This window comes from Crassostrea angulata, chromosome 1 (assembly GCF_025612915.1).
Source record: "Crassostrea angulata isolate pt1a10 chromosome 1, ASM2561291v2, whole genome shotgun sequence".
NCBI lineage: Eukaryota > Metazoa > Mollusca > Bivalvia > Ostreida > Ostreidae > Magallana > Magallana angulata.
In genome coordinates, this window is record NC_069111.1 from 15604241 (window position 1) to 15631058 (window position 26818).

The 26818-nt window shown below is 34.8% G+C and overlaps 2 protein-coding genes across 13 annotated transcripts in view; both read right to left on the bottom strand.

Moving 5' to 3' along the window:
- Window positions 1-26818, bottom strand: part of LOC128181495 (microtubule-associated protein 2-like) — a 57239-nt gene that overhangs the window by 5361 nt on the left and 25060 nt on the right. For 7 of the 12 annotated variants that reach the window (XM_052849935.1, XM_052849941.1, XM_052849920.1 and 4 more), the window contains 10 exons: window positions 22155-26723; window positions 20577-20644; window positions 16241-16418; window positions 15503-15609; window positions 15151-15249; window positions 14861-14875; window positions 14674-14763; window positions 13023-13112; window positions 11844-11933; window positions 10885-10974 (listed from right to left, as the gene is read on the bottom strand). In XM_052849935.1, coding sequence (XP_052705895.1) covers window positions 10885-10974; window positions 11844-11933; window positions 13023-13112; window positions 14674-14763; window positions 14861-14875; window positions 15151-15249; window positions 15503-15609; window positions 16241-16418; window positions 20577-20644; window positions 22155-26723 — 5396 coding nt within the window. The remainder of the gene's footprint in view (window positions 1-10884; window positions 10975-11843; window positions 11934-13022; window positions 13113-14673; window positions 14764-14860; window positions 14876-15150; window positions 15250-15502; window positions 15610-16240; window positions 16419-20576; window positions 20645-22154; window positions 26724-26818) is intronic. The other 5 variants (XM_052849956.1, XM_052849979.1, XM_052849988.1 and 2 more) reach the window with 5 other exon arrangements.
- LOC128181687 (microtubule-associated protein 2-like) lies at window positions 5028-9460 on the bottom strand. Its single transcript, XM_052850175.1, has one exon. The coding sequence runs from the start codon at window positions 6884-6886 to the stop codon at window positions 5648-5650; it is 1239 nt and encodes a 412-aa protein (XP_052706135.1). The 5' UTR covers window positions 6887-9460; the 3' UTR covers window positions 5028-5647.

A 26818-nucleotide genomic window follows, 5' to 3' on the forward strand; every position in this document is an offset into this window, starting at 1 on the left:
CCACCCCCTGGTTTATGATGAACATTGTCCAAAGAACCAACCTTTGGGGCTCCCTGAAATTTTTTGTTCACAATATGAACGTATGCACCTTCTTCTGTGGTTTTGGGATCCTCCCATCGATTCAAATCATTCACTCTCTTACGGTATATACTGGGGAATTTTATATACTCAATCCCGTCGTAGCTTCGAGGTCTCTTCTTACTCCTATTGGCGTGATTTTCATCACGCGAGCCAACTTTTGGTTCAGCTGACCACTGTAATTTGCTTTGGGGAATTTCAACATTACCTCCCCCCGGCTTGTGGTGGGTGTTCTCGAGAGATCTTACTTTTGGTTGAGCTTTCCATCCTAGATCAATGGCAGGTAGCGGGGGGAATATGTCCCCTGATTGTGTCTGGAAGGTCCTGTGTTTAGTCATCATAATTATGCTTCCATACCGTAATTATCCAACAGTTAGGAAAAGGTCTTAAAGTCTGAACACAAATCTCTTATTGATTGGAATCCATTCATGCCACAAGGACTGACATTATATAAGCCCAAGTATGAAGTCGATTCAATAAAACTTTTGAATGAAGTCAGTCTCACTTTAATATTTAGTCCTTAAGATATTATTTTTGCAAAGTAAAACAAAACAGACTTGCAAGCCCTGTCTCTAGGTATCTTTTACACGTGGTAACCAAGGGGGTCTATAGAGAAATCGAGTACTCAAACACTCATTCACCGCTTCGTTCCAATGAAAGTTAACCACAGTCCGCTTGCTTTCAATACACAACAGATAGATCACCCTGATTCGGGATTACGTCACTAAGTTTTATGAGGCTCAGAATTAATATTCCAATCACTGATATATGTTAACTGTATTTTCTCCCTTTGTTCAATCAATACTATCCTACCAAATAGTCAGAGCCATTCAGGTCGCAATACACAAATATTTAAATCAAGCGAGGCCTGTAAACCTCTTAATGCCTCCGATAAGTTTGTCAAATATTGAAATAGCTTCAAATCTAATTCTTTTGTACATGTGGTTTTATATCCATAGGACACAGCAAAGACTCCACTAAGATATTAATATCTAAACCATATTCCTTTTTTCACGTAACTGTTAAAGTATACCTTAAGCAATGTAATTAGATGTCAATTAGACTTTCTGTAATGTTCCCGATACATCAATCTCCACATGAAGCACCGAAAAATACTTTGTTACCACCCTATTTGCAAAATCAGAATAAAGATAGGTGATTTAAAATTCTCTATGCCTTCAAAAAAATTGATCTGATTACATCTATACATTTAAAAAAAAAGAACTTTACTTTATGTGGTCTAGGGCACCTGTTTAAATAGTCTAGAGGAAAGTGTGTACCCATTTAAAGTCTTCCAGAGACTACCAAGCTTAGTTTTATCACCAAAAAATAAATTTTAAATACCATGTAGAATCCCTTTCAAAAAATAAAATGAAAATTGTCGGGTGAAAAAGTACAATACGGTTTGTAAAGTGCTAATAAAATGCAACCAAAAATAAAAACATGCGGTCGAGATGTTTAAACTGCCTAAGATTTTTTTATAAATATAGATCTGGCTAGAACACTCGAATTATCATTCCATCATTTTCAGGTCTATTTATTGATTCCACAGAGCTTTACTTTAGAGACAAGTACTCTATAATTTTGAAACTGGTAACAAGCCGTAAAAAGACTTCTGGATTATGTCATTTATCCCTACACAAAACCAAAACTTTCACAGGTAAAAATAAAGTTGCATTTTAAAGACAGCTACCTGAGTCGTCAGTTTTTGCGTCAATTCTTTCGCTCAGTTTAGAAATTATGTTAAACAATAAGACCAACGTAATTTCTATTTGCGGAGCCTGCAGCGAAAGCTCTGGATCCAACAGAGAAATCCATACTGCAATATACTTTTAATTTAGAAAAATAAACTGAAAAACTGATAGAGCTATTTACTCAGAAATCCCTGAAAAGCCTTGAATTTGCAGAGTATGGCCTTTTCCCCCAAAGGATAATTACCAGGTAACTTTGCTTTGACTCAACTATAAAATGAAGAGGCGAAGGTGTATAAAATTACTACCAGGTATTATTAAATCAATTGGCAACAAAGAAGTGAATATTGCAATGTAAATGTTTTCCTTAGATTTTCAACTAGTACAGCAATGTCTTACAAAAAAAATCAATTTAATGAAAAGGAAAAAATTAAGGCAAAGCAAATGTCACACCCAAAGACTATGCAACAAACTGACTAAAAAATCAATATGGGTGCAGCCTAAATGATATAAAGACTGAAATGAAATGCATAAGAAGCTGTTCTTATAAAAAAGATTGCTAGAAACCTTTCCAAATCCATTAATGGTTCACTGGACGGATGTGTATTGGACTGTAGCTTTAATAGCTCACAAGCCAAGGAAACTCCCATTCTTTACACATTATTTCTTTTGAATTGGATAGGGGAAGCTTTTATTTAGTAGTTTTCCAAGGCAGTCATTTAATTCTTAAAACCAACATTCGGTTAACTTTCATATCTTATCCGCGTGTGCCAAGCAAAGACTTTGTTAAGAAGCTGTGTATTCTTCGATACCACTAACAAACACTACTAAATACTGGGTAGTAGGGTCTGCCCTTCAGGAACTACCGAATCTTTACAAATGGAAACCACTGTTTGCGTAGGACAGAATGATTATGCACTATTTAAAGACAATAAATTATATACCCTTTGGCAAACTTTCGCTATCAATATGAAAATATACTGTCAGACAATATGACATAACTTTTTTTTTACAGTCCCGTATCAATTTTAAACCAAGCAGCAAGCTGTGGTGTTGAATTTAGTAACTATGGAGTTGCTTAGAAACTAATTAGGTTTTGAAAAAAAATCTATCAAAAGGACATGCAATCATTTAGCATATTTAACAAATAAATAATTAATCTAATAAGCAACCCTGCCAAAGTCTTGGGTGCCCTTTTGAACAAAAGATTAATTAGGCAACGGAACAAAATAGCCGAAACCCGAGATGCCATATTGTTTCTATCGTTTAAGGCATAAGGTTGATATATAGTGGATATAATGCAATGTTTGAACTGGATTAGTCAGAGAATTTAATATACATCTGATGCATAAAATTTTCCGAAGTCTTTCTTTACTTTTTACCCATCGTTTAAGGCATGAGGTTGATATATAGTAGATATTAAGCAAGGTTTGAACTGGATTAGTCATAGAATTTAAAATACATCTGATGCATCAAATTTTCCAAAGTCTTTCTTTACTTTTTACCCAAAGTACGAGTTTTTACTCATTCTAAAATCATGACTGAACATGCCAATCAATTTCTCGAGATCTTTTATAGGGCCATCATGTTTTCTTACCTGATATTTTACTCAGTTCTTTCATATAGCTAAGAATGATCTAGCAAATGGTTGCAGCGCATTGACAACTGCTCAAATCTTGTGTATAATATTTATGTATTACAAAAGATGTATGACTGCAAAATGACTTCATAATCCTGTCAATTGCATAAAAAAACAAAGTATTCAAGGACTTCTTGATATTTTTATATAAATGTTAAATAATTCAGCAATTTTCCTTTGATGAACAAATCCCAGCTAAATCAAGATATACATGTATTTTGTGCAGATTGAATATTTTAGAACATTAAAGGTTATATAGTTTAATATATAAATGAGATAATGATTCAAAGAAGTTCCTTCGATGAACATTTCTTCCAAACGAAGACCCAAGATATACATGCATTTTAAGGACCTTGAATATCTAATAAGAGGAAGGATTTATGAATACACGGAGTACATAGAACATGTTGCCAAAGCAAACAGCATCTAGCACTCTCCACCAATTTACTGTTCAGGCTGTATGTTTTACCCCCATTACCTACCAAATTGATTGTCAATGTTAGCTTTGGGCTCATACATTTAATTTTTCAATCTGTTCATTTTTCCTGATGGCATTTATATAATAGCTGAATAAACTGAGATGAAAAATAAGGAAAATATTAGGAAACGTTTAAAGAATACTTTTTTCTATAGAAAATAATTTCATATGCGGTGAGCATGAGATTTTGATTGTTGGGCTACATTTAATTAGAAGAAATGATTTCGATTAAGATGTAACAAAAAGTAATTTTTTTAAAGCTAGTACATGCATACCAACAAAGATTAATGAAAGAATTTAATGGTTCATGAAGTTTTTTATTTTTTAACACAAACAAGAACTGTTACCGATAGGATTTCTGAATTAACAAAAGCCAACCATTTCAAAACGTGTCAACCCCGTATATCACATTTCATTCAAAAGACAATCGACTGTGTTTTATTTAGAAATTCTTTTTGAAAAGTAACCAAGCTTATGAATTCCATTAGCAGATAAGTACATCACAGAATAATATGGAAACACATTCACTCCTTATCTTTACTGGAACTAAAGTTATTATTTCCCTTTTTTGCGATATCTGATCAAAATTCATATTTAGTCTTTTGTTTTAATTGCGAGTCTTTCTGTACAAACTATGGTACCATTGAGCATTTAAAATCCTATATCGCTGGATCATGGATCCTTCAGCACTCATGCTATCAAGTGATCTCTTAAGTCTTCTCATATATCCATGTTTCTAATACACATACCAGTGGTTAATAAGTAGACATCAGAAAGAAATATAGCAAACCTGAATAATTTTTTTTTTTCATTCAATGTGTGTTTAATGAATTACTAAATTGATAATTTTGAATTCAAGGTCATTTTGTAGGGAGAAGAAAACATGCAGATATCTAACGAAATTTTGTATCAAATTATACATGTTATACAAGTTATACAAACTCATTGTTTACACAAATGCTTCCATTTTGGGTTTGCATTAGGATGCCTAGACAATGGATCTTCAGTAATTAATCCAACAGACTTCTAATCAATTTTGGGCATTGTATAAATAGCTGAACATGTTTTCTGTTTATCATCACCAGCATCAATACTCCATTAAATATATATAGCAACACAGTATACACGTTCAAGAACTACATAAGCTTTTAACATGTTTATTGAAATTAAAAGAAGATAGAGGTTTTGGACACTAATCAATTCTATATATTACTCCATATTTTTCTTACAACAGACCAACATGAATTCAGAATATAAAAAAAAAAAGGCAATGAACAATGCAAATTCAGATCACAATTCTAATTTCCTTTATAACTGATATACATATCTAGGCACAAATTGTTACATTAAAAAAATCAATTTTTTTCATTCATTTGTTAATGTAACTAATTGCTGTAATATGGATCTGTATAAAAAACATTTGAAAGAATCGAAGTGATGAATGAACTAACAATTGAATCTATCAAAATAATATAGATTTGGTATCAAATGGGTCATCATCATTGTTCATTTCACATGATTATTAGAGAATTAAATATTCATGCAGTCAACACTACCCTAATAACACATTGAAATCTGGGAGATCATCTCTATACTGATCAACCTCTAAACAAATCAAAATATTCAGTCTAAAAGACATGGTTCAAAAGAAGAATATTTTAAAAATTATCATGATACTTTGAAAATTACTTCTGCAAAATAATGGCTAGGGCAAGCTAATTGGCTCTTGGCAAAAGTCATAAAAAAGGTCCCTACAACTAATCAACGGTTCATCAGTTCTCGAATTCTAGCCTCTATTTCAGCATCCTCATCGTACTCAGGATCGTAAGGATCATCGTATCTGTGCTTGGTTTTCCACAAGGCACTAATCTTGGACTCCTTTTTCCAATTCAGTTTTGTATTGAATATCTGTGGGTTGTTTGTTCTTGGTGTATGCTCAGCATTTTCCAGAGAACCGATTTTAGCTTTTGCTCTCTGCTTAAAATCATCACTGAAATGTGGCACTTTGAAGCTCGATTTTTGAGGTGAATGGCTAATATTGTCAAGTGATCCAACCTTGGGCTTTGATTTCCATTTCGGCTTCAGGTCAATTATCTGCACATCACCTCCTCCAGGGCTATGGAAAACCCTCTCTAGAGATCCAATTTTGGATTCAGCTTTAAAGTCGTGTGGAAAATGAGGGATCTCCACATCTCCACCTCTTGGCTTATAGTGGATGTTGTCAAGAGAGCCTATCTTTGATTTTGCTGCATTCTTAATAGACTTTGGTGAGGAATGTGTTGATCCTGGAGTGAAATGAGCATTTCCAAAGGCCCCAATGTCTCCGCTACCTCCATATCTTGATTTCAGGGGTGGAAGCTTTAGACTGTGGGTCTCAAATTCACTGACATCTGATCCATTTCCCATTTCTGATGCAGGGTGACTTCTTGACTTTCTCTTCTTGTAATCCACGTTATCCAGCGATCCAACCTTGGGTTCCGCCTCCCAGTGGACATGAAAATGAGGCACTTTTTTATTTGAGGGTCTGGGTGTATACTCTGCATTGTCTAATGACCCTACTTTTGAAGTTACAGTCTCTAAGTGATTGTTAATGGGAGGAAGGTGAGGGTAGTAGTAATTTCTATCAAATGACCTCTCCATAACTTTTCCCTTCGAAGACCATTTCCAGGGTGGCTTGACATATTTATATTTGGTTTCTCGATTTATCCGGTCCTCTTTCTCTTCCAGTGTTTTTAAATCATTGAATTTTTCTCCGGAAAAATATGTGTGTACAGGCCTTTGTTCCACAACAACGTAGCGGCCATCTTTTCTTTTGTGAACGGACACCACTGGAAACTGTTCCTTGATTTTAGAACGATTCGGTACATAGACAACAGTTTTAATTGGTGGTTCCTCATCTTCGATTTCATCACCTATCACATTGTGTTTCAAAGCACTTGGAAGACCAGGATAAGGATGTTTAGTTCGCCGTTCAGTTCTCGGAGAGGGTGTAGTAGCCATGCTTTATGCTGGGTATTCAATCAACATATACCATATTAAGGTTCCAAAAAATTCATGACAAAATTTTTTTTATTACATCCGATTGAATGGACTTCCAGTTGTACACTCCTCGAGGGAAATAAATCAAAATGTCACTTGGCCTTTTGATTTCTCTGAAGACTGGGTGCTTATCACTCACTTATGATACACATTTTCTTATCGAAAAGCCATAAAGCCTTCAAACTGCTACAAAAGCACAGCTTCAGACACATTTTAAATTTCACTTATTGATTTTTCTTCCTCTTATTCTGATAGGCTAAAAAATCGACTTGACTTTTCAAACCAGATATTGGTACTAGCTATAGGTCTTCGATTGGTATAAATAAGTGTAATACTTTATAACCCCACAATTACTATTACAATACTTTCCTGTGTATTTAAACCATTGGAAATCATTAACCTTTGAAGTTATTCTCCAATAAGCATTAGATAAATTTCTTTAAATATAAGCTACAAACTATACCATTAATAAATTTGCATGTTTGCATTGTCCACTTCCAGAACATTAAAACCATTAACATAACACTGGAATTACACAGAACACATCAATATTAGACCTAAATGGAAGAAGCCGTAGAACTAGTTTTTCTATTGACCCAAATAATTAATACACTTATAATTCTGACCCATAAATTGTTAATACTTCTAACCTAATTCCAGATCAATTAAACACATCTGATTAATATCTTTTGTTAATTCTTATTTGCATCTAAAATAGATAACATAATTCTTAACAAAGTGTAAAAAAAAACAACTATAATGGCTTTCAAGAACTGCTAACACAAACTATCATAAGACTTGAATAAAATTCAGTAGACAGCGCAATGAAAATTATGATGCAATTGTCTCTCAGAACAGTCTACAACAACCAGCCCTTCCAGAACTTTTGACACCAGCTATGGATAAATCTCAAGTTGCAGACAAGACTAAGGTTGATTTCAGAAGACAATGCGGCAATAAATTATGATGCACTTTACTCTCAGCACAGTCTGCAAAGATTCCAAGTTAGGCCAGTATCCAGAACCTTGAATTCAAACACCCATTGTCTTGAGGGGGTCTTTAACTGATGTCATTTAAAAGCTCTGTGCCAAAGATTGATGAGTCCTCAAGGCCAGTAAAAAGAATTTCCTTGTCATCACAGATCAGCAAAAATCCATTCCTCTTGAGGATCTTCAGGTCACAGTTTATGAATCATTTAGTATTAGATCACATCCTAAGCAGACTACTTGTCCAAAAACTGCAGGATCTGTCAACACTGGTTTCTCATCCTTGCCAACTTCAACTTTTTAATATATCTACAGATTTAATGATGGTTTGATCCAATTTTATTGCAGAGGCATTTAATATAAGGTGGAAATTTTACTCCTTCATAAGTATGCGTTGATCGCCTTTCAATATTTTCTCCACATTATCGGCAGAAGGAAAGTGGTAATCTTGGACTTATCATTTATTGGGAGTCACCCCCAGCTATCACATATCGAAATGCCTATTTGTTTTCTGTGAATAATGTGCGGCATATACACACACAATGGCAGTCACCCGCGATCTTACATAAATAAAGTTAACAATGTAATCATGGTCACCAGAAAAGTGAAAACAATTCCAAAGAACCCAGCCAATTCTATCAATGTTAGATGGTTCTAATAATAAAACCATTTACGTATATTCTTCTGCCCATTCTAAATGGTTTTTATCTTAAACGTTAGCCTACAGTCACAGATTAAATGTGTATTTGCATTTTATGTTATTCAATTACTTAAAACACCAACTGTTCAAAAGATGGCATACCGGTATTGAAATTCATTGTAGGAAATGATTTCAACTTAATTTTTCCTTTTAAGAAAACTAAGCAGCATGCATATGGCAATTTCTAAAAAGATGGATAAACAACAGAAACAAGGCCCATTTAGTTTCAATGACTTTCACTTTTTAAATTATTACAACTTAGAAATAAGATTTGAATTTCTTCTTGCTAGGCCACACTTGCAGGTAACTGCTAATCCCAAGATCCCAGCAGAAGTTCTAAGGGGATCTCCAGATAAGCCACTACTGACACTTTGTCGATATTTCACCCAATAAAAAACCGAACCAAATGCGCTATCATCAGGGACCACCGGTAGACAATGTGTTTATCTACGAATTTGAATCAAACAAGACCGCTTTCTTTTAAATACACATTATAATATCTGCGGTGACATTTGTGTTTGCCCAGCTATGTGACCTATGTTTATTAATTGATTAAGCTGCCCCTGCTGCTATAGAACCTGAGAGAACCCATGGGGAGATGAAACACTTGAATACTTAATAAGAGACCAAATAAAGAATATTCCTACATATCCCAGTTATCTTTCCCACCATAGTTCACTGAACTCACAAACTTTGGGACTAAACATAAATCACTCTCATTTCGGAAGGAACTTTAAAAAAAAAATATTAGTCATAGCCTTTTAACACTGATAAACATTCTTAAAACACTTAAGTTTTGTCTCATTTTTTGTTTTAATGTGAGCTTCTTAGTACATACACCATATTCTCCAAATAAAAGAATATTAAATGATTTAAAACTTGTTTACCACAACTGGTGTAGTGCAAAGTCAACTTACTGTGCATTATTCAAATAATTTATTTGATAAGTTCAATGAGGATAAAAGCTGACATCTCAAACGTTTAAATTTCAAAAAGGGTATTTCAAATATTCATTGAAATAAGATAAACTAAAACAGCTATTGTGATTGAAAAAAAAAATCATTGATGGATGATTAAAACTTTTTAGCTGAGAGAAAAATTCTATGAATAAAATACACTGTTAATAACATGCATCTCCTATACAACTAGAAAATGTAGTCTGAAGATCAATAATAACCAACTTTCTCCTTATAATTGAAATATTGACAACTGATCATTCTGGGGGCTTTATAGACAGGTAAATCAGAAATGCATTTAACTATGAGAATTGACAATAGTGACATCTTTATCCAAATGAAATAGAACCTTCATGAAGCTTCCAACATGCATTAAACCATACAGAAGTTCATGTCTTTATCACCATGAAACAAAACGTTCATCTGTAGCAAGCTGAATTGCTGCCAGAAACAATTAGCAACCATCTAGAGAACAAAAAAGTACAAGGTCAGTACATATTGACTTTCTTATTTTACTTTGGTAATGAATAGGAGTTTTACCAAAGTGCACAACAGTCACTTCTAAACATAATGACTACGGTCTGCTATTGAATTTTTGACTAAAGAGAGATAACTCAATCAAACTGAAGTATCTTCCCTGTCTTAAACATTGATAGAGTTTCTATCTGATAATTTAAGCTTGTACGATCTTGTAAACACTGTTAGTGTTTAGAGGAGAAAAGCCTTAAATAACTGTGAAGGCGAGAATATCAAATAAGCAAAAACAGAACATGAATAAACACAAAAATCATAGAATACAGGTACAGATGGCACAAGTTAAAATCTTAATTAATATTCCAAGACTAGCCTTGAACAGGCTCTGTCTAAAAAGAAGACAATAGATGCTAGGAAAATGGAGGACTATGTGCATTGAAAGAGTAATCTCCCTTCCCTTGGATCTTTCATTACATGTTAGTAATGGCAGTTGTTTTGACAGAATAATATCCCATTAACCCTTTAATAAGGTTAGCTGTATAGCACAAGATTAATCATATAACTTGAAGATAAAATAAGTATAACAATGCATGAAGGCATTGAAAGGTAGAAAATAGGAGAAATGAAATATTGCAGTATAAGATTGAAGGAGAGTCTTGTTCATGAATCAAATTAGGCCTTATGACATTCCTTATGACAAACTAGTCTTGTTCATTAAAGTTTAGCCTTACCACATTTTTTAGGGTAAACTCTCTCCTTCAATTTCTTATCCTGCAGTATTTGGAGCATCCTACCTTGACGTTGCAGTTTGACCTTGACCTTAAAGTGTGACCTTTGACCTACCTTTTTATCACCCCCTCCAGGTTTGTGAGCTGTTTTGGATTCTACTCTAGGTTTAGCTTTGTCTTTGAAGTCTAGTTTTTGTGTTTCAATCTGTAATAATTAAGGTGACTTTGTTAGCAAATATATACAGTGGGGCCTCAGATATCCGGACGCCAGATAACCGGACGCTTCAGTTTACGGACGATTTTATTTAGGAACATATTTTTTTATACGTTTAATATTTAATGAGAAAATAATTAAATAAAGCAGAGTTCTTCATATTTAAAAACGTTCATATCAACAGACAACTCTAGTATGTGTTGCTATATGGTATGAAAGGCAAACAAACTTGTATCAACACTGGGAGCCATTGAATACAATTACATTATCATTCATGACAACAATAGACACATTTCAGATATCCGGACGCTTCACCTATCCGGACGATTGGACTTGGGAACGAAAGCGTCCGGATAACTGAGGCTCCACTGTATATCAATTAATGATGTGTTTCATATTGTAAAACTGACTGGGTTTGAGAGCATTACATTATCATTCCAATTCATAAAGCATAAACTTTTTACATATATCTACTGCTTGAGCTATCGTGAAAACGGGCCCCTAGCTGACATATACAATATCTATGTAATCAAGGCGTGCCCTCCCATCTGCATACTGTGGAACGTAACACTTCATTTGTAGACTTCATGCATATCTCTCTCTCTCTCCATAAAGCGCTTCTTCCAATGAATGTTTCACTGACTATTCATTTACTCAGTGTACCAGTGCCTTTCTAGGCAATAAATTCACAAAACCTGACCGCTTTTCAAGTAAGCATTTCTATGTACAATACCAATAGTATCTCAGCTAGGCTATATGTGTTATTGTATTGAGTTAAGGCAATGACTCTAAGAAAACAGACCGCTTTAGAATAACCAATTGCACATGTACCAGTAACACAGAGTACCCCTGTCACCCACCTTCTTGTTGCCTCCCCCAGGTTTGTGTGAGATGTAATCGGTGGACCCCACCTTTGACTGGGCCTTGAACTCAACTTTGTGACTCTCGATCTAAAACAATAAGAATAGAAAAAGTCAGTTATTCATATAACCAAACAACTGAAGTCTCTCTTGTTGACAAAAGGTATAATTATTTTTTTTTAATCTGTGCCTTGTTCATCTGAAATCTATTGAAATATGGTTTTGTTAATGGAAACATTTTGAACATAAAACAAAAAATACCTCAAATATATATATCTGAAAATAAACATCTGCAGACCGCAGAAAACATACCTGACTTCATGCAATTAAAGTTTCAAATGAAAATGAAAAAATATGAGAAAGTTTTCAGAGACATTTAGGCTTTAATCAATATAGTACACTAATTAGTTACAGAATGTAATGAATTATCTAAAAACAGAACAACATAAAAAGCATTAGAAAGATTCCACACCAAATTCTGTATGTGATCTTGTGTCTTTCCATACCCACCCTTACACTCAAGTTTGATGAAAAGCAATTTTGTGTGCTTTCCTGAAATTTGTTTTAACAGACCAAAAGAAAATTTATGTTTAAGTACTCAGGCAAAGTTGCCACATTATATATAAAATGCATTACTGTTACATGGACAAGTAAATAATCTTTGCCACATAGTAAATTCTAAGATAAAGAAAATGGAATTGTTCCCTTTTACAAAGGAAACCAAATACATGTACAGTACATACTGGTTAATAAAGTCACTGCCTGCTACATCAAACATCAGATATTTGGCTTGAATTTTTTTATATTTTTTTTTGGAGGGGGGGGGGTTAATTGCTTGTCTATAAATAAAGAATAGAACAAGCTCACATACAGAATCATCTGCATTTACACCACCAGTGGTTAAAGATGTTAAATAACAACCAGACACCATTGATCGGGGTGACACAAATACATGACAGTATAAATATACAGTAATGCTGGTTTTGAACTCAACTGAAAACAATAACAAGACGATTAAATTCACAGCAGAATAGACAAAAGGATAAATACAAAAAAACAGACAAAAACCCAAAACCAGAGAAGACTTGTGTACAAACAAAGTAGTTTGATTTAGAACAGACAGAGTGGGTAGTTATAAGATGACACAGACAGACGGACAGACAGACAGACAGTCCGTACATGAATGTTACCACCCCCAGGCCTATGGTCCTTGTTATCTAAGGAGCCCACTTTGGAATGAGCATTCCATGTAACAGATTCATGGACAATCTGAGAAGGCAAGATGCATGGAAATAAAACAAAAGAAGGAAAAATGAAATGAAAATAGTAAATGATACCATTAATGATCTTGCATACAAAATTATTATTCCAACATGTAAGGGGAACTGGCATGCTTTTAGGATGTTGACTACATGTATATTAGATACATTTCCGAATATTACACATGTTAGTACTGCTGGTACAATGTAATATAATTGTTTTGTTTAACTCATTCCATTATATGCATGCCACCATACTGATTTTTTACCATGTTATTACCAGCTTTTATCTTCTAAATGTATAAGTACTAAACACATTCTAGAGAGACATAATATAGTTCTAATACATTATTTACAAAATAAATCTCTCTTAAAGATATCTGATATTTTTCTCTTTTCTGCCTTAGAAATATTATTGTCTCAGTGATTAAAAAAAACAAAACACTATTTTGAATACCTTCTGTTCAATTTTGTCAAAATATACAGGGACTTAATTAAGTGATGGTACAACCCGGTACAATTATCATACAAATTGAGGCTTGCTGTTGTGGAGAGGACTTATATATACTAGTATATAGTCTGTGCCTGCACCCTGTCCAATCTATTCATGTTTTTTCATAATAAAAAAAAAATTAAAAAGGAAAATAACTTTTTGAAAAGGTTAAAAACATGCAAATATATCAACAAATTTTTCAAAGTTTTTTATTCCTAGCATGAAACTATTGGGTTTCCCAAAGAGGGTCAAGTTTTAATGGTAGTCTTAGTTTATAAACATACAATCAAATTTTTAAAAAAGCATATACCATAAAAAATTATATCGTATGCAATTTTTAAAATGATTAGAAGAGCAAAACTTCTGTTTAACAAAATGGAATTTGAAAGATCATGATTGGTATACCAGTACTTTTTAACTTATACAAGAAATATTAGGGGGAGAAAGAAAATTGATAAAAAAGAGAGTAAATAATAAATATAGCCATAATGTCATAATTTCACATATTTTTCTTTTCAAGTCAAGCAGACTCTCCCAAGTTGGGTTATTTTTAGTCATAACATGCAGGCAGAAAACAGCATGTGTTTCCAAGACAATTTCATTAATTACAAATTCACAGACAAAGTTTTGCAAGCTGAGCAGTTTTAGTATGGCCATTCACAGGGCTCCTAGCTAGCTGCATTGTATACTCGTACTTCATCAAAATCCATAATAACACAGAACCTACGGCTTAAGGAGAGGCTTGAAAGCACTAGCATGAAGAGTGGTAACCATTTTATCTCTTGCGGATAACGCTTTATTTGGGCGAGATAATGACTTCCTTACAAATCAGTCTGATTTTATGTTCAAGAGGGACAAACTCAAATGGATGCTTTTATGACGGTAAAATGTCTGTCTACATATTATTGGATGAAAAGTTTCAAAAACAGAAAAGATAGCGATGAATTTATGTCTTGAATTGAGGAACAAATTAAAAAGAGGATGGATTCCTTGAATAAATAAAATAGCTTGGACAATAAGTGGCACTGTAAATTTGACACGTGTAAAACATGTATAAAATGGGAAAGCGTTAGCATACTTTAATATTACCGCCGCCCGGCGAGTGTTTGGCATTATCCAAAGAGCCAATTTTGGAATTCGTCTTCCATTCCAATTTCTGTGACAATATCTATAGAAAAGAAACAAAAGCAAGCGGTGTGCAAATTAATGAAGCCAAACAAAGGCATCTGGAGTCATGCTTCTCTGAAACCAAAAATTTACTCTACCTTTTTACCACCAGTCTGAAAAATCACCCAAAGTTTTAACATACAAAGACAACTTATAAGTAGAGTGCTTTCAGGGCATGCACATTCAAATTAAGATAAACAAAAAACACTAAACTTCATTATTTTTAGTTGATATTTAAACACTTGGTCATATTTCTCACATAAAAGTCTTGTTTCCTTACGCACCAAAAATACAATACATTAAAACTGAACTCAATAGAGCTGATATTTATGAATTTTTCCCCCAAGAAATAAATTCACAAGCATCATTCCTTTTGAGGGATATATACCTTTTTCTCCCCTCCACCTGGCCTGTGGTCCATGTTGGCTGTGGAGCCTACTCTACTTGAGACACTGGAATAGTCTGTCTTCTTTGTGGCAATTCTCACCTATTACAAAATATCCCAAAAAATAGTAATTTTCACCACCATTTTTTGTCAAACTTTCAGATTTCTAGAGATTTCTGGTTTTTTAAAAATGAATTTTACTATTTCTAGCTCTTGCTGACATATCATAAATACTGAGGACTTTTTGTACCCCTTCTAAACTCCCAATTTTGCAAACCCCTTCTTTTATATCTATTTTGTAACCCTTCTTTCATCATCACTTTGTACCCCTTCTTTCATCCCCAGAGGTGCTCACCTGTCCACCCCCTGGGGTGTAGCTGGTATTCTGTAGAGATCCGATCTTGGAGGTGACGTTCTTGGTATTGGGTGCTGGTCCTTTAGGGGTGGTGGGTTTTGGTCGAGCTGTGCGAATAAAATTTAATTCATTAGATTTAACTGACGTTAAATAGATAAAGCTGAACTGTATCTATATAAAGCCTACTAAAAACACTTCATGGGCTTGCACATTAGTTATCACTTTTATATTGAACCACTCTAAAATCAGTCTTCAGAATCATCCCAATGCTGTACATTTTCTATAGTTGCATATTACTGTACAGTAAAACACGGTTATAGCGAACACACTTATAGTGAATTAACGCTTACAGTGAAGTAATTTTTATTCCCTGTGACTTTATTTCAAGTTGAAAACTTGACTGATATAACGAAATACGCTTATAACCAAGAAAAATTGGCCGTCACTGGGACTTCGTCATAAGCGTGTTTTACTGTAATGATTTAATCAATCATGTGAACAAAGAAAAGATCCTTTGTAAATATAGAGCATATGATTAATGAAAAACCTGTTCAAAGAGACTTCAAAAAAGCAGATATAATGATCCATTAAGAAAACTAAAAAATAATGATATTACTTTGTATCTCTGATATTAATTACAATAATTCAAAACCAATCTTTGAACCAGATGCATCAAAGGTTAGTCAGACCATATTTTCCATGATATCATAAGTCCTTGACAATGAGCAGGTGACTTACGAGATTCTTTCCGGGGTGAGGTGCTGGAGCCAGGGGGTGTTTTGCCACCCACATCTACTCTGGGAGAAGCTTTGACCTGAACCTTCTTGTCGAATATTTTGACCTGTCCACCTCCGGGCTTGTAGCTCGTGTTCTTGGAATCAATGCCGTACTTCTTCTTGGAGGAGGCTGAAGGAGTCTATAACAAAGAGAGTACTCACACATTTATTTGCTGTTAAATTAAGGCTCGATGGTCAACAAATTCACCATCGGATCAACAAAACTTTTAAAATACGAATTTTTTTGCTACAAATTATCATTTTATTTAGTAAAGCAAAAATCCCTATATTTTACCTTTTAAATTTTGGCATTTCTCTATATTTGGTAAAGCGCTTTTTTTTTTAAGGAGATCAATTAATTCAGTTTAAAAATGGTTATGATCATTGAGCCCTCTTAGATTGTTATTGCAAAACATGCAGTTCATTTATTTATAATATCTGAATGCAGTTGACTAATTTGCGGCTATGTGTATGTGTTCAAATTATTTATCCTAGAGTTGTCCATTTTTTTTAAATTTTATCCCAGTTATTCCTGGAAGAGACAGCCCTGGCTCAAAAGAAACTGTGTATATTTTATCATGCATCAAACCAGCATCTGCCAAATGAACTAAAGCCTAAGTTATGTATCATTTGGTAAGAGTCATAAGACAATTTGAATAACAACACAATACATACAGTATATATTTTATGATTGAGTGGATTTCTGTACCTTTCGGTCACATTTAAAGGTGTAGACCTTTAGTTACCTATGATTTACCCAGAGAAAGGTAACCCAGGTGTGAGTGGTAGATACAGAAGTCAAGAGATCTCCACAGGCATCAAAGAGGTCATAAAACTCAAGATGTTTCTTGTCATAAAATGTCAAAAGATACCTAATGGATCAAAATCAAAAGCCATTGACAATAAATACAACAGCAGGCACTCTATAAATTTTCATAGAGTACATCCTGGTACAGTGGTACCAGTAGTGATTGACACATTCATTAAAATTACACATCTTTATATAGGTGACAGCTTTTTATCTATCAGAAATGTGTGATACAGGATATGCTCTAATAATAAAATTTGACAATTTCTTGTGATGCTATCCTGCTGTTTGACATGAATCAGTGGCTGCTGCATGGAAATGCGTATCCCCTCGCCCTACAGTGTATTTTGTCAAAAATAAATTTGATAGTACAGTTATTGACCAATAGCCGTGTGAACTAATAACTTGACAACTGGTTCATGAGAAGGTTTAAAAAATAGATGTGCATAATATGTAACGTTATGTGCATAGATGTAGATGATACCTTATGAACTGCAAGAAAAATAAGTGAGATCATATAATGTCCACTATGTAAAAGCAAGAAAAAGTTTGATTCTTGTTTTGGTTCATCAGATTATCTTGAGAAACTTTCATTCAAATGAATGTCACCATATGGTTGAAAAAGAGGACATATTTATCAAACGGCAAAGTCTCTTTGTCAGCCTCATATGAAAGTATCCAATGAAGCATGTTTTGATATCACAACTACCAATACTGCTACAACTGTATGAATTTTTGTCATGGAATCAAAGTCAGTCAAAGAGAGTACAATATGGGATGGCATCTGATTACCTGGCAGTGCTGGGGTTATAAGTTTAAAGAGTTATACATCCATTAATTTGCAAAAAAAATGCAGTCTTTTTACAACAAAACTTGATTTTTTCATCATACATTATTCCATCCCAAATTAAGACGAGTTTGAATTCTTTTTTAACCAAGAGGGATTGGATAATTAAAGGAAAAAATCTAAGTAATCCTCCATTTTCTTGGTGTCTGTAAATGGGTTTTCCCTGATGGATCAGGATTATTGATTTCAACCTCTGCTACGTGGTACATTACTATATTACTGTTTGTTCTCAATAGAAAACAGCCGATAGAAATGATGTTAACTGATGCTAAAATCATAATTTAATCTAAGATAAGAGATTCCCACACAAAGCCATCCTTAAATCAATGTATGACGGAAGCTTTGGTGTTTCTTTCTTTCTTTACTATCACAAAATTCTCAGAACTAATGCATAATGACGAAAAGCAGTTAATACTAGCTGGTAAATTGTCATAACATCCTTTTTTATCCATTATTTTTTTCTATATATCCAACCGCCAGCAATGCATCAACTTATGTCAGACGAGTTTTATGGATGTTTAAAAGGCATATATTAGATATAAATTCATACATGATGTAAATGTATCTAAATTTATTCATAAGAAAAACAAAACAATAGACGGGTAAAGGTAAAAATGAAATTTACCTGGGTGCTCATTTTTCTTCCAAAAGTGTCAGATATTCAAGCAGAATTCAGAATCAGTTAGCATTTGGTCACAATGGATTTAAAGGCAACATCTCTGATATATATACAGGTCTTATTACTGATGAAAAGTAAATACAAACACTTTCTACACAGAGACACTTGAGAAAATCCTCATTACTGTCTGTCAACAGTTCCACTGGGTAAACAGGACAACAAGTTAGCAGCAAATTACCATACACACCCTAAAAAGCACACACAACCAGCACTGTAGTCTCATGGAGTGGAAAATAAAGTTTTACGACTGCCTCCACATAGGCAAAGAGAAAAGTTGAAAAATGTTTCAACAGGTGGTAAAAAAAATTCAAACAGCTTTCACAGGTTGTGAAAAAGGGTACAACTGCCTTTAAAAATTCTTGTTAGAACAAAAAAATGTAGAATTCCAACAAAAAAAGCTAAATGACCACTGAAGTAGAACAATAATGGCTTGTTTGCGAGGCATCACTAGACAACTGCCAAGAGTAAAGAAAACCACAGCTTCTGACCGACTGACCACTGGTTGAATGCATCAGTAGAATGGACAGCTTTGCATTAACCTTAATGAGACCACTGACAAACACAATGATTGCTGGCTGCATCAGCCTGCCATTGTTTACATACTGTAGCTATTACCACTAGGGTCATATACTGAAGTTCTGGCTATCATTGATTTCCAATCTGATTTCTACCATCTTTTCCTTACTATTTTAATCAATGACTATCGGTTAGCCAGGGCTATTTACAGTACAGATTAAGATTTTTTCCCCTTGGGTAATGAACAGTCAATACTAAATTGCAGTCAAAATGGATGTTCTATTATATCAATAACTTTGATTACTGATGCTGACACAACACTGTGATTGTTGGGTTGACCTAGATAATGAGCTTGAAGCATTTTGTTCCTCCCTCTCTCCTTTACACAGACATTTTACATCTTTCCCAACATGCCCCTGGTTTATCAATACAGTGCCTGCCAACAGATCACATGTTGTCAATTATTCATAATTACTGCATGTTAATCAGTCTGTTTTTCTATGAGGATGATCTCCATTTGCAAAGTACAACTTACGCAATGTGCAATTACCGGTACAAGTTTTAATTCAATCAATTACTACATGTATAATCAAACTTTAATAGTTTTAAGGAGTACATGTGCTTTGGGTAAAATATTGTAAATATATCCAAACAAAGTATTCCCGAAATAAATTGTAAGACATATTCGTCTCTCCAAACAAATTTGAATACGTATTTTACATGACATGTCAGACATGAAACGGTAATGATAATGCTTTACAAGAACCACTACGGTAAAGTTCAATTATTTCCCAGATGGCAGTTGATAAGGTACAAGTAGATGACGGAGCAGATGAAAGTCAAACAATCAACAGGTACCACTTGACATATCACATAATATCTCTGATATCGGGCCAAAACATGATACCCATCCCAGTCCTCTGTTTATAAAATATTCATGTAGTAAAAATGCCATCCCATTCAATTCATTAGATTGTTATGCTCTTTTTATTACTGGTATGGGTAATATCAATTTCAGAAATCAATTTTCATCACAGATGTAAAATTTTTTTTTTACAAAAATTTCAATATACCAGTATGTCATACACTAGATACTCAAATTATATTCAGAAATTTTCTTTTTATAGAATAAATCAGTAACTATCAGTAACTCTTTAATGTTGCTGTATTTTGCATTTCTTGTAATGTTGAAGCCTACTTGGTATTAGTTCAATGACTGGTATTTGAATCCTTGAGCCTATATCATGTTGCATTTCTTGTATTAGAACCAGTAGTATATTGTTTCAGTCTGACACTCCAAATTGGTGTTATACATGCGTAACTTACGGGTGCAGCAAATGAGAGACCATTTTTTTTCTAAATGACCTATTCCTATAGTTGTGTTAAATATGGCAGGTGTACCAGTATTAAGAGAAATAGTGGTAAAATATAAGAGTCATGTTGCGTACCCTTTTTCCCGCCTTTTCTTCATCCGTCCCACTAGCCGGTGATGTGACACCATTAGCAGCTGATGCATCTACAACAGGATGTAATAGAAGTTTTATTCACGTAAAATAAATCAGCATACATTACATGAACAGATTCGCTCATTTGACATTATTCATATTCATAATTTGTAAAATATGGTTAAATTGTTTCAAGAAATAATAAATTTTCTATATTGAAAATATTATTGATCATTAATGTTTCATATATGTAACAATAATAACATTATTTTTATCAATTTCACATTTAGGAAAATAAAAAGCTTTGAAAAGAAGCAATGAAAGAAAACTAGTCATGCCATGCAGAAAAGAAAAACCAAAAACTGATATTTAAATCTGCAAAAGAAGGGAAATGCAAAAGAATGAAATTGCAGATGCTGCAAATGATACACTAGTGACAATAAAGTCTGAGGTTCTACCTGAGGTAGCATGCTTAAATTTTTCTTTCTAAAAAAAAATGCTGACTCTCCATGCAGTCTTATAATGACCTTGCAAATGTGCAATGTACTTATACAAATACATTGTAAAAAATTAGAACAGAAAAAAACCCACTTACACCACTGAAATTTAATTAAACAATTAATTTCAAAATGTTATCAGAATTAACTCAGAACTTGATGATTAAGCAAGTGCACTATTTTATCTTTAATTATCAGTCTAATTAAAATCTTCAAAGTGTTTTCATCTTAATTAGTACCAGTAAGTGAAATGCCGTTTTAATTCAACAAAATAGAATTTAGCAATGTGAACTGGTGTTTCGAAATAGACAAATTTGATATAAAAAGCTAGTTGGTTACTTCAAAAAAGAGGATTAGAAGTTGTGGGAAAACTGGAATAGCTAGAAAATGGAGTCAGATATACAATGTATTAAGTCAAACAGAAACACTAAAATTTCTAATAACTCTCAAGTGATTCTCCAAACTAAACATACCATAAAATTATGATAAAATGACTGTTAACTGAAAGAGAAATAAAATTTCAAAATAACAAAAGCATTCACAATATGTACTACACCATTCAAAAGGCAGGCTGCAATATCTCTCATCAAATATGTATTGGAGTTCTCTCTCTTATACTCAATAATGCATGCAGAACAAAAGCATTGCAGCTATAGCAAAAAAAAAAGGTCATTCAAAAGCTAGGCCAAAATTTTATTTTTTCAAAATTAAAATTGCATGAAAGCAAGTTATTTTTTTGAAATAAAATCAACTACTAATGCAAGATATTGCGCCCTTTTCATATCAACATACCAGATATTCTATCAAAGCACATGACATTTCCTTCTTTTTAAAATAAGAATAAAACTAATCACACATTTATGCAGGCAGAAAGAAAACTAAACCAAAATACCTACGACAAAAAGAAGAAAAAAAAGCATTTCATTTTACAAGACAGTTCAAACAGGGTTGAACCATTCATTCAACTGTCCTATAAAATATGGTCCATGATGCACACTCCAGTCTTAATTTGTTAAGTGGATGAATAAGCAGCATGGAAGAATGTTTTGGTGCTAATCAGGCCACAAGCTTACAAAATATAAACCTTTTTTGGGTTGTAGAAGTTTGGTAGGTCTTGGGTTCCTTGTTGTGGTCATTTGGCCTCGCATTGGACTGGGGGTTTGCCTCCTGTGAGCTCCAGGTCTTGGGGTGGATTTAGAGCGGGAAATCAGATCCTTGTTGTCTTCCACTGTAGACAACTCCTTCGGTTTCCGTGGGGATCTTGCCTGCCGAGTTGCAGACTGACTCCGCTTAGCTATGTCTGCCTTCTCTGGAGAAGGCACCTTGGAGTTTCCTTGTAATAGCTCAGTTCTTTTTACAGTTTTACGAGCAAGACTAGCACTAGTTTCCTGGGTCAATCGGCTTGTGATATGACTGTATTTATTATCCTTAGGTGTTTTTTCAGTCTCTGATTTAGCACTTGTTGGTTTACTTTCAGTTTTGGCAGGCACCTTTGCTTTTGGTTTTGGTTTTTCCTTTTTCTGAATGACTTCTTTTTTCTGTTCTTTACTTAGGACTGAAACATTCTTTTTATCTTTTTCAACCTTTGTAACATTTTTTGTCTCCTTCAACACTTTCTCTTTCTTTTTTGCCTCCTCTGACTTTGCTTTTAGTGGTGTTTTTTCCTCTTTTTTAGGAGGGGGTTTCTTTTCTACTTCCATTTCTTTAATCTTCTGAACTGCCTCATCTTTTTGTTGTTCAGGTTCAGCAGGAGGAGTAACTTCTTCTAATTTTTCAATTGAAAGGTCTTCAGTTGCGCTTTCCTCTGTTCTAGATATAGAAGGTGGTTCTTCCATGCTTAAATCTCTTTGTTCAGGTATACTTTCTTCAGCCACAGATTCCACTTTCTCTATGGGTTCCTCAACTGACACATCCTTTATTTCCTCTGGAGGTGGTTCTTCATATCTGTCTGGTATGCATTCTTCAATGCCACTCTCTGTTTTGTCTATTGAAGATTCTTCAACAGAAATGTCATCGGTTTTCTGCATGCTTTCTACTTTATCAATAGCATCATTCAGAACATTTTCAACCATATTTTGTGCTGTCTGCCTTTGTAAACTAGCCTCATCATCCATAAATCCAACACTGGTTGTCCTCAATGAATCTTCTGTTTGAGATTCATTGAAGCTTTCAGAAGGAGACTCGGCGGGAGCATTCCCTAATGAGTCTTCGAAAGTTTGTCCCTCATTGTACTTTTCAGATTCCTCTACCATGGACTTTGACATGGCATCCTCTGGGAACCTATCTTCTAATTTTTCTTCTTCATCAAGAACAATTGATCCTTCCATCATGGACCCTGTCATGACATTCATTTTCAGTGAGGCTTGACTGTCCTCTGATGTGTTTGTGTCTTCCATTGTGGATCTGGAGTTATCACCTTGGATTTCTTGATTGTCGAAAGTTTCTCCTTCATCCATCACAATGGAATCTTCCATCAGAGACCTTGACATAACATCCTGTTGTGGGACTTCGTCAACAGTTTGACCATCATCCATTATCAAAGAACCTTCCATAACAGATTGTGTCTGTTCTGTGGGAAGATCCTCAATAGTTTGGCCTTTATCCATAACAAAAGATCCTTCCATAACTGAAGTGTGTTCTTCTGGAAGATCTTCAATTGTCTGTCCTTCATCCATTATTAGAGAGCCCTCCATTGCACTACCACTCATTGGTGGTGCTATATCATCATCTGGACTTTCATCAAATTGAGCAACTTTAACTGGTTCAGCATCCTCAATTGTTTGTCCTTCATCCATAATTAAAGATCCTGTCATTGCATTGCCATCCGTTGGTGGAGCAACTTCATCATCTGGGCTCTCATCATATTCAGCCTCTTTACCCTGTCCAGCATCATCAATTGTTTGACCTTCATCCATTATTAGAGAGCCAGTCATTGCATTGCCATCCATTTGTGGAACAACTTCATCATCTGGGCTCTTGTCAAATTCAGCTTCTTTAACTTGTTCAGCATCATCAATTGTTTGTCCTTCATCCAATATTAGAGAGCCAGTCATTGCATTGACATCCATTTGTGGAACAACTTCATCTTCTTGGTTCTTCTGAAATTCAGCTTCTTTAACTTGTTCAGCATCATCAATTGTTTGTCCTTCATCCAATATTAGAGAGCCAGTCATTGCATTGACATCCATTTGTGGATCAACTTCATCATCTGGGCTCTTGTCAAATTCAGTTTCTTTAACTTGTTCAGCATCATCAATGGTTTGTCCTTCATCCATTATCAAGGAGCCTGTCATAGCATCAGATGCTGTAGGAGCAACTTCATCAGATGCTGTAGGAGCAATTTCATCTTCTTGGTTCTTCTGAAATTCAGCTTCTTCAACTTGCTCAGCACCCATCTTAATGTGTTCCATATCACTTTCATTTACTGGAGGAGCTATTTCAATCCCCGGACATTGCACATGTGATCCAGGCATGAAATCTGATGCTTGTTCTGGAATTTGTCTTTCTTTTTCTTCAGGCTTTCCTTGCTCTTCCTCTGTCTCAGAAATTGTCTCCTTAGTATGGAACACTGTATCAAAAGCATCTTGGGGGATTTCACTTCTTGGTGAGGCCATCTTAAGCATTTGGTCAGGGTCTGGGGTAATGGACCTTTCCTCCATGTCTGATCCTTCACTTTCAATAAATGTCTCTGCTTTATGTGGCTGATGTTCTGCTTGTTCTTGAGCAAGTTTGATTGAATCAGGTGGTTTGTCTGCAGTCCCAGCAATTTCACTTTGAAACTCATTTACACGATGACTTATGTTTTCAAGTTCACTTTGTTGAGCCATGTCTATTTGTTTTTCATTCACATCAAAGCCCAAGCTTTCAGTTTGGTCGACTGAACAAACTACACCTTCAGGAATATTTTCACTTTCTCTACTTTCTTCTTGTTCAATTAAGTCTTCGACTTCTTGCTGTTTCACATCTTCCCTCTCAAAATCTTGTTCTCTCTCAATATCTTCCTCTCCCTCATCAGGATAATAATCATCCTTTGGCTCCCCATTTTCACCACTATTAAAGTTACTCTCTTCCTCCTCATCCATTCTATCATCACCCATCTCTGCATACTGAGACCCAAACTCACTCACATTGCTTTGTATTTCTATCTCACCCTCCTCACCCTCACCAATATCAACCATGCCAACACATTCATTTGCTACCTCAGTATGAGGTTCCATTGTTGTGGTTAAAACCACATCTGGAACTTTTTCTTGTGGGCATTCAAGGGGCTTTTCTTCCACAACAATTTCATCCACACTCACTTCCTCTTTCACCTCCCCTTTTGTAATTTCGTCATCTTCAACATATTGTTCTTCCCCCATTTTCTCTGACTCAATGGTATTGTCTGTTTCCTGATGAGATTGAATTTGTTCATCAGAAGCTTGGGGAGCAAAGGAATTAAAGGGGGCTGAAGCTTCAACATCTGGTTCCTGACTACCTTCCCTCTCATCCATACTACTAGACTCTTTCTCACCAACATGCTGACCCTGGGTCTCATCTTCTACATTTTGCTCACTTTCATTCACACCCCCCTCCTGAACAGAATTGTCCTCTTGAGGTTGAACCTCATCTACAAAACCACTACCTGACTTCATTCTTTCGTTCATGTCATCTTCATCAGCCTCACTTGAATGATCACTCTCTGCTTCTTCACCCATTCTCTCATTCTCATTTCTTTCCTCACTAAAACGCTGATCTTCTTCGGCTACATACATTTCTCTTTCCTCAGAATTTCTTGCACTGTCATTTTCTTCAGTCGTGATATCTGTTGGTCCCATTTCATCTGCTTCAACATGTTTGGAACTTGGGTCAGTTACTTGTGGTTCAGAAATTGAGGCAGCTTCTGTGTTAGTTGTAGAAGCTTCCTGTTGTAAAATAATCTCTGCTTTGTCATCTTTTATCTCTTCATCTGAGACAACCTCTCTCTCTTCACTAGCTCTGTAGCTATCAGGGCCATCATCATAATCTTCATCACTGTAGTCTCCATCATCCGTGTAAACCTCTATTTCTTCATCATCTTCACCATCTTCTCCTTGATATTCAAATTGACCTCCTCCGACATCATCACCATCAGAGCCATCATCATAATCCTCTTCATCCACACATTCTTCCTTGTGTTTGTACTGAGCCTGTGGTGTTTCATGCTGTTCAACCTCAACAGCCTCTTCTTGTGGAACCTCTGGTTCAGGTTCTTCAATGCATGAACACACACCTGGAACAATTTGTTCGTCAAATGCATTTCTGTCATGGGATGAAACATGCTGATATGCAGGCTGGTTAGTAGGATCCTCATGGGACATAGGCACATTTTCCTCCTCTTGAGCAACATTCGAATCCATCACATCATGAGGAACATAAGAAAGACTAGGGTTCATATTTTGTGAATGATCAAGATCATCCACATTTTTCGAAAGACTTTGTTCTGGTTCATTATTATCACATTGACATTCCATTTCAGAAGCACCTTGATCTTGGTTATAATTATCCATTGAGTCTGCAACATTAACACCCATACCTTGGGGTAAAGTATTGTCCACTAAAGTTTGCCCTCCTTCCATTGTTGAAACGTCCTTTTGTCCAACATCCATTGAAAATGGGTCTAATTGCCCTTCACCTTCAAAACGAGATTTATTCAATGAAGAACATTCATACAACTCTGAAACAAATGGATTTGTAGAGTTAGTAGTTCCATCCATTTCATCAGAAGTC

Bases quoted from the DNA above. Each gene is read 5' to 3' on its own strand.
- LOC128181687 (XM_052850175.1), bottom strand. From the start codon at position 6,886: ATGGCTACTACACCCTCTCCGAGAACTGAACGGCGAACTAAACATCCT.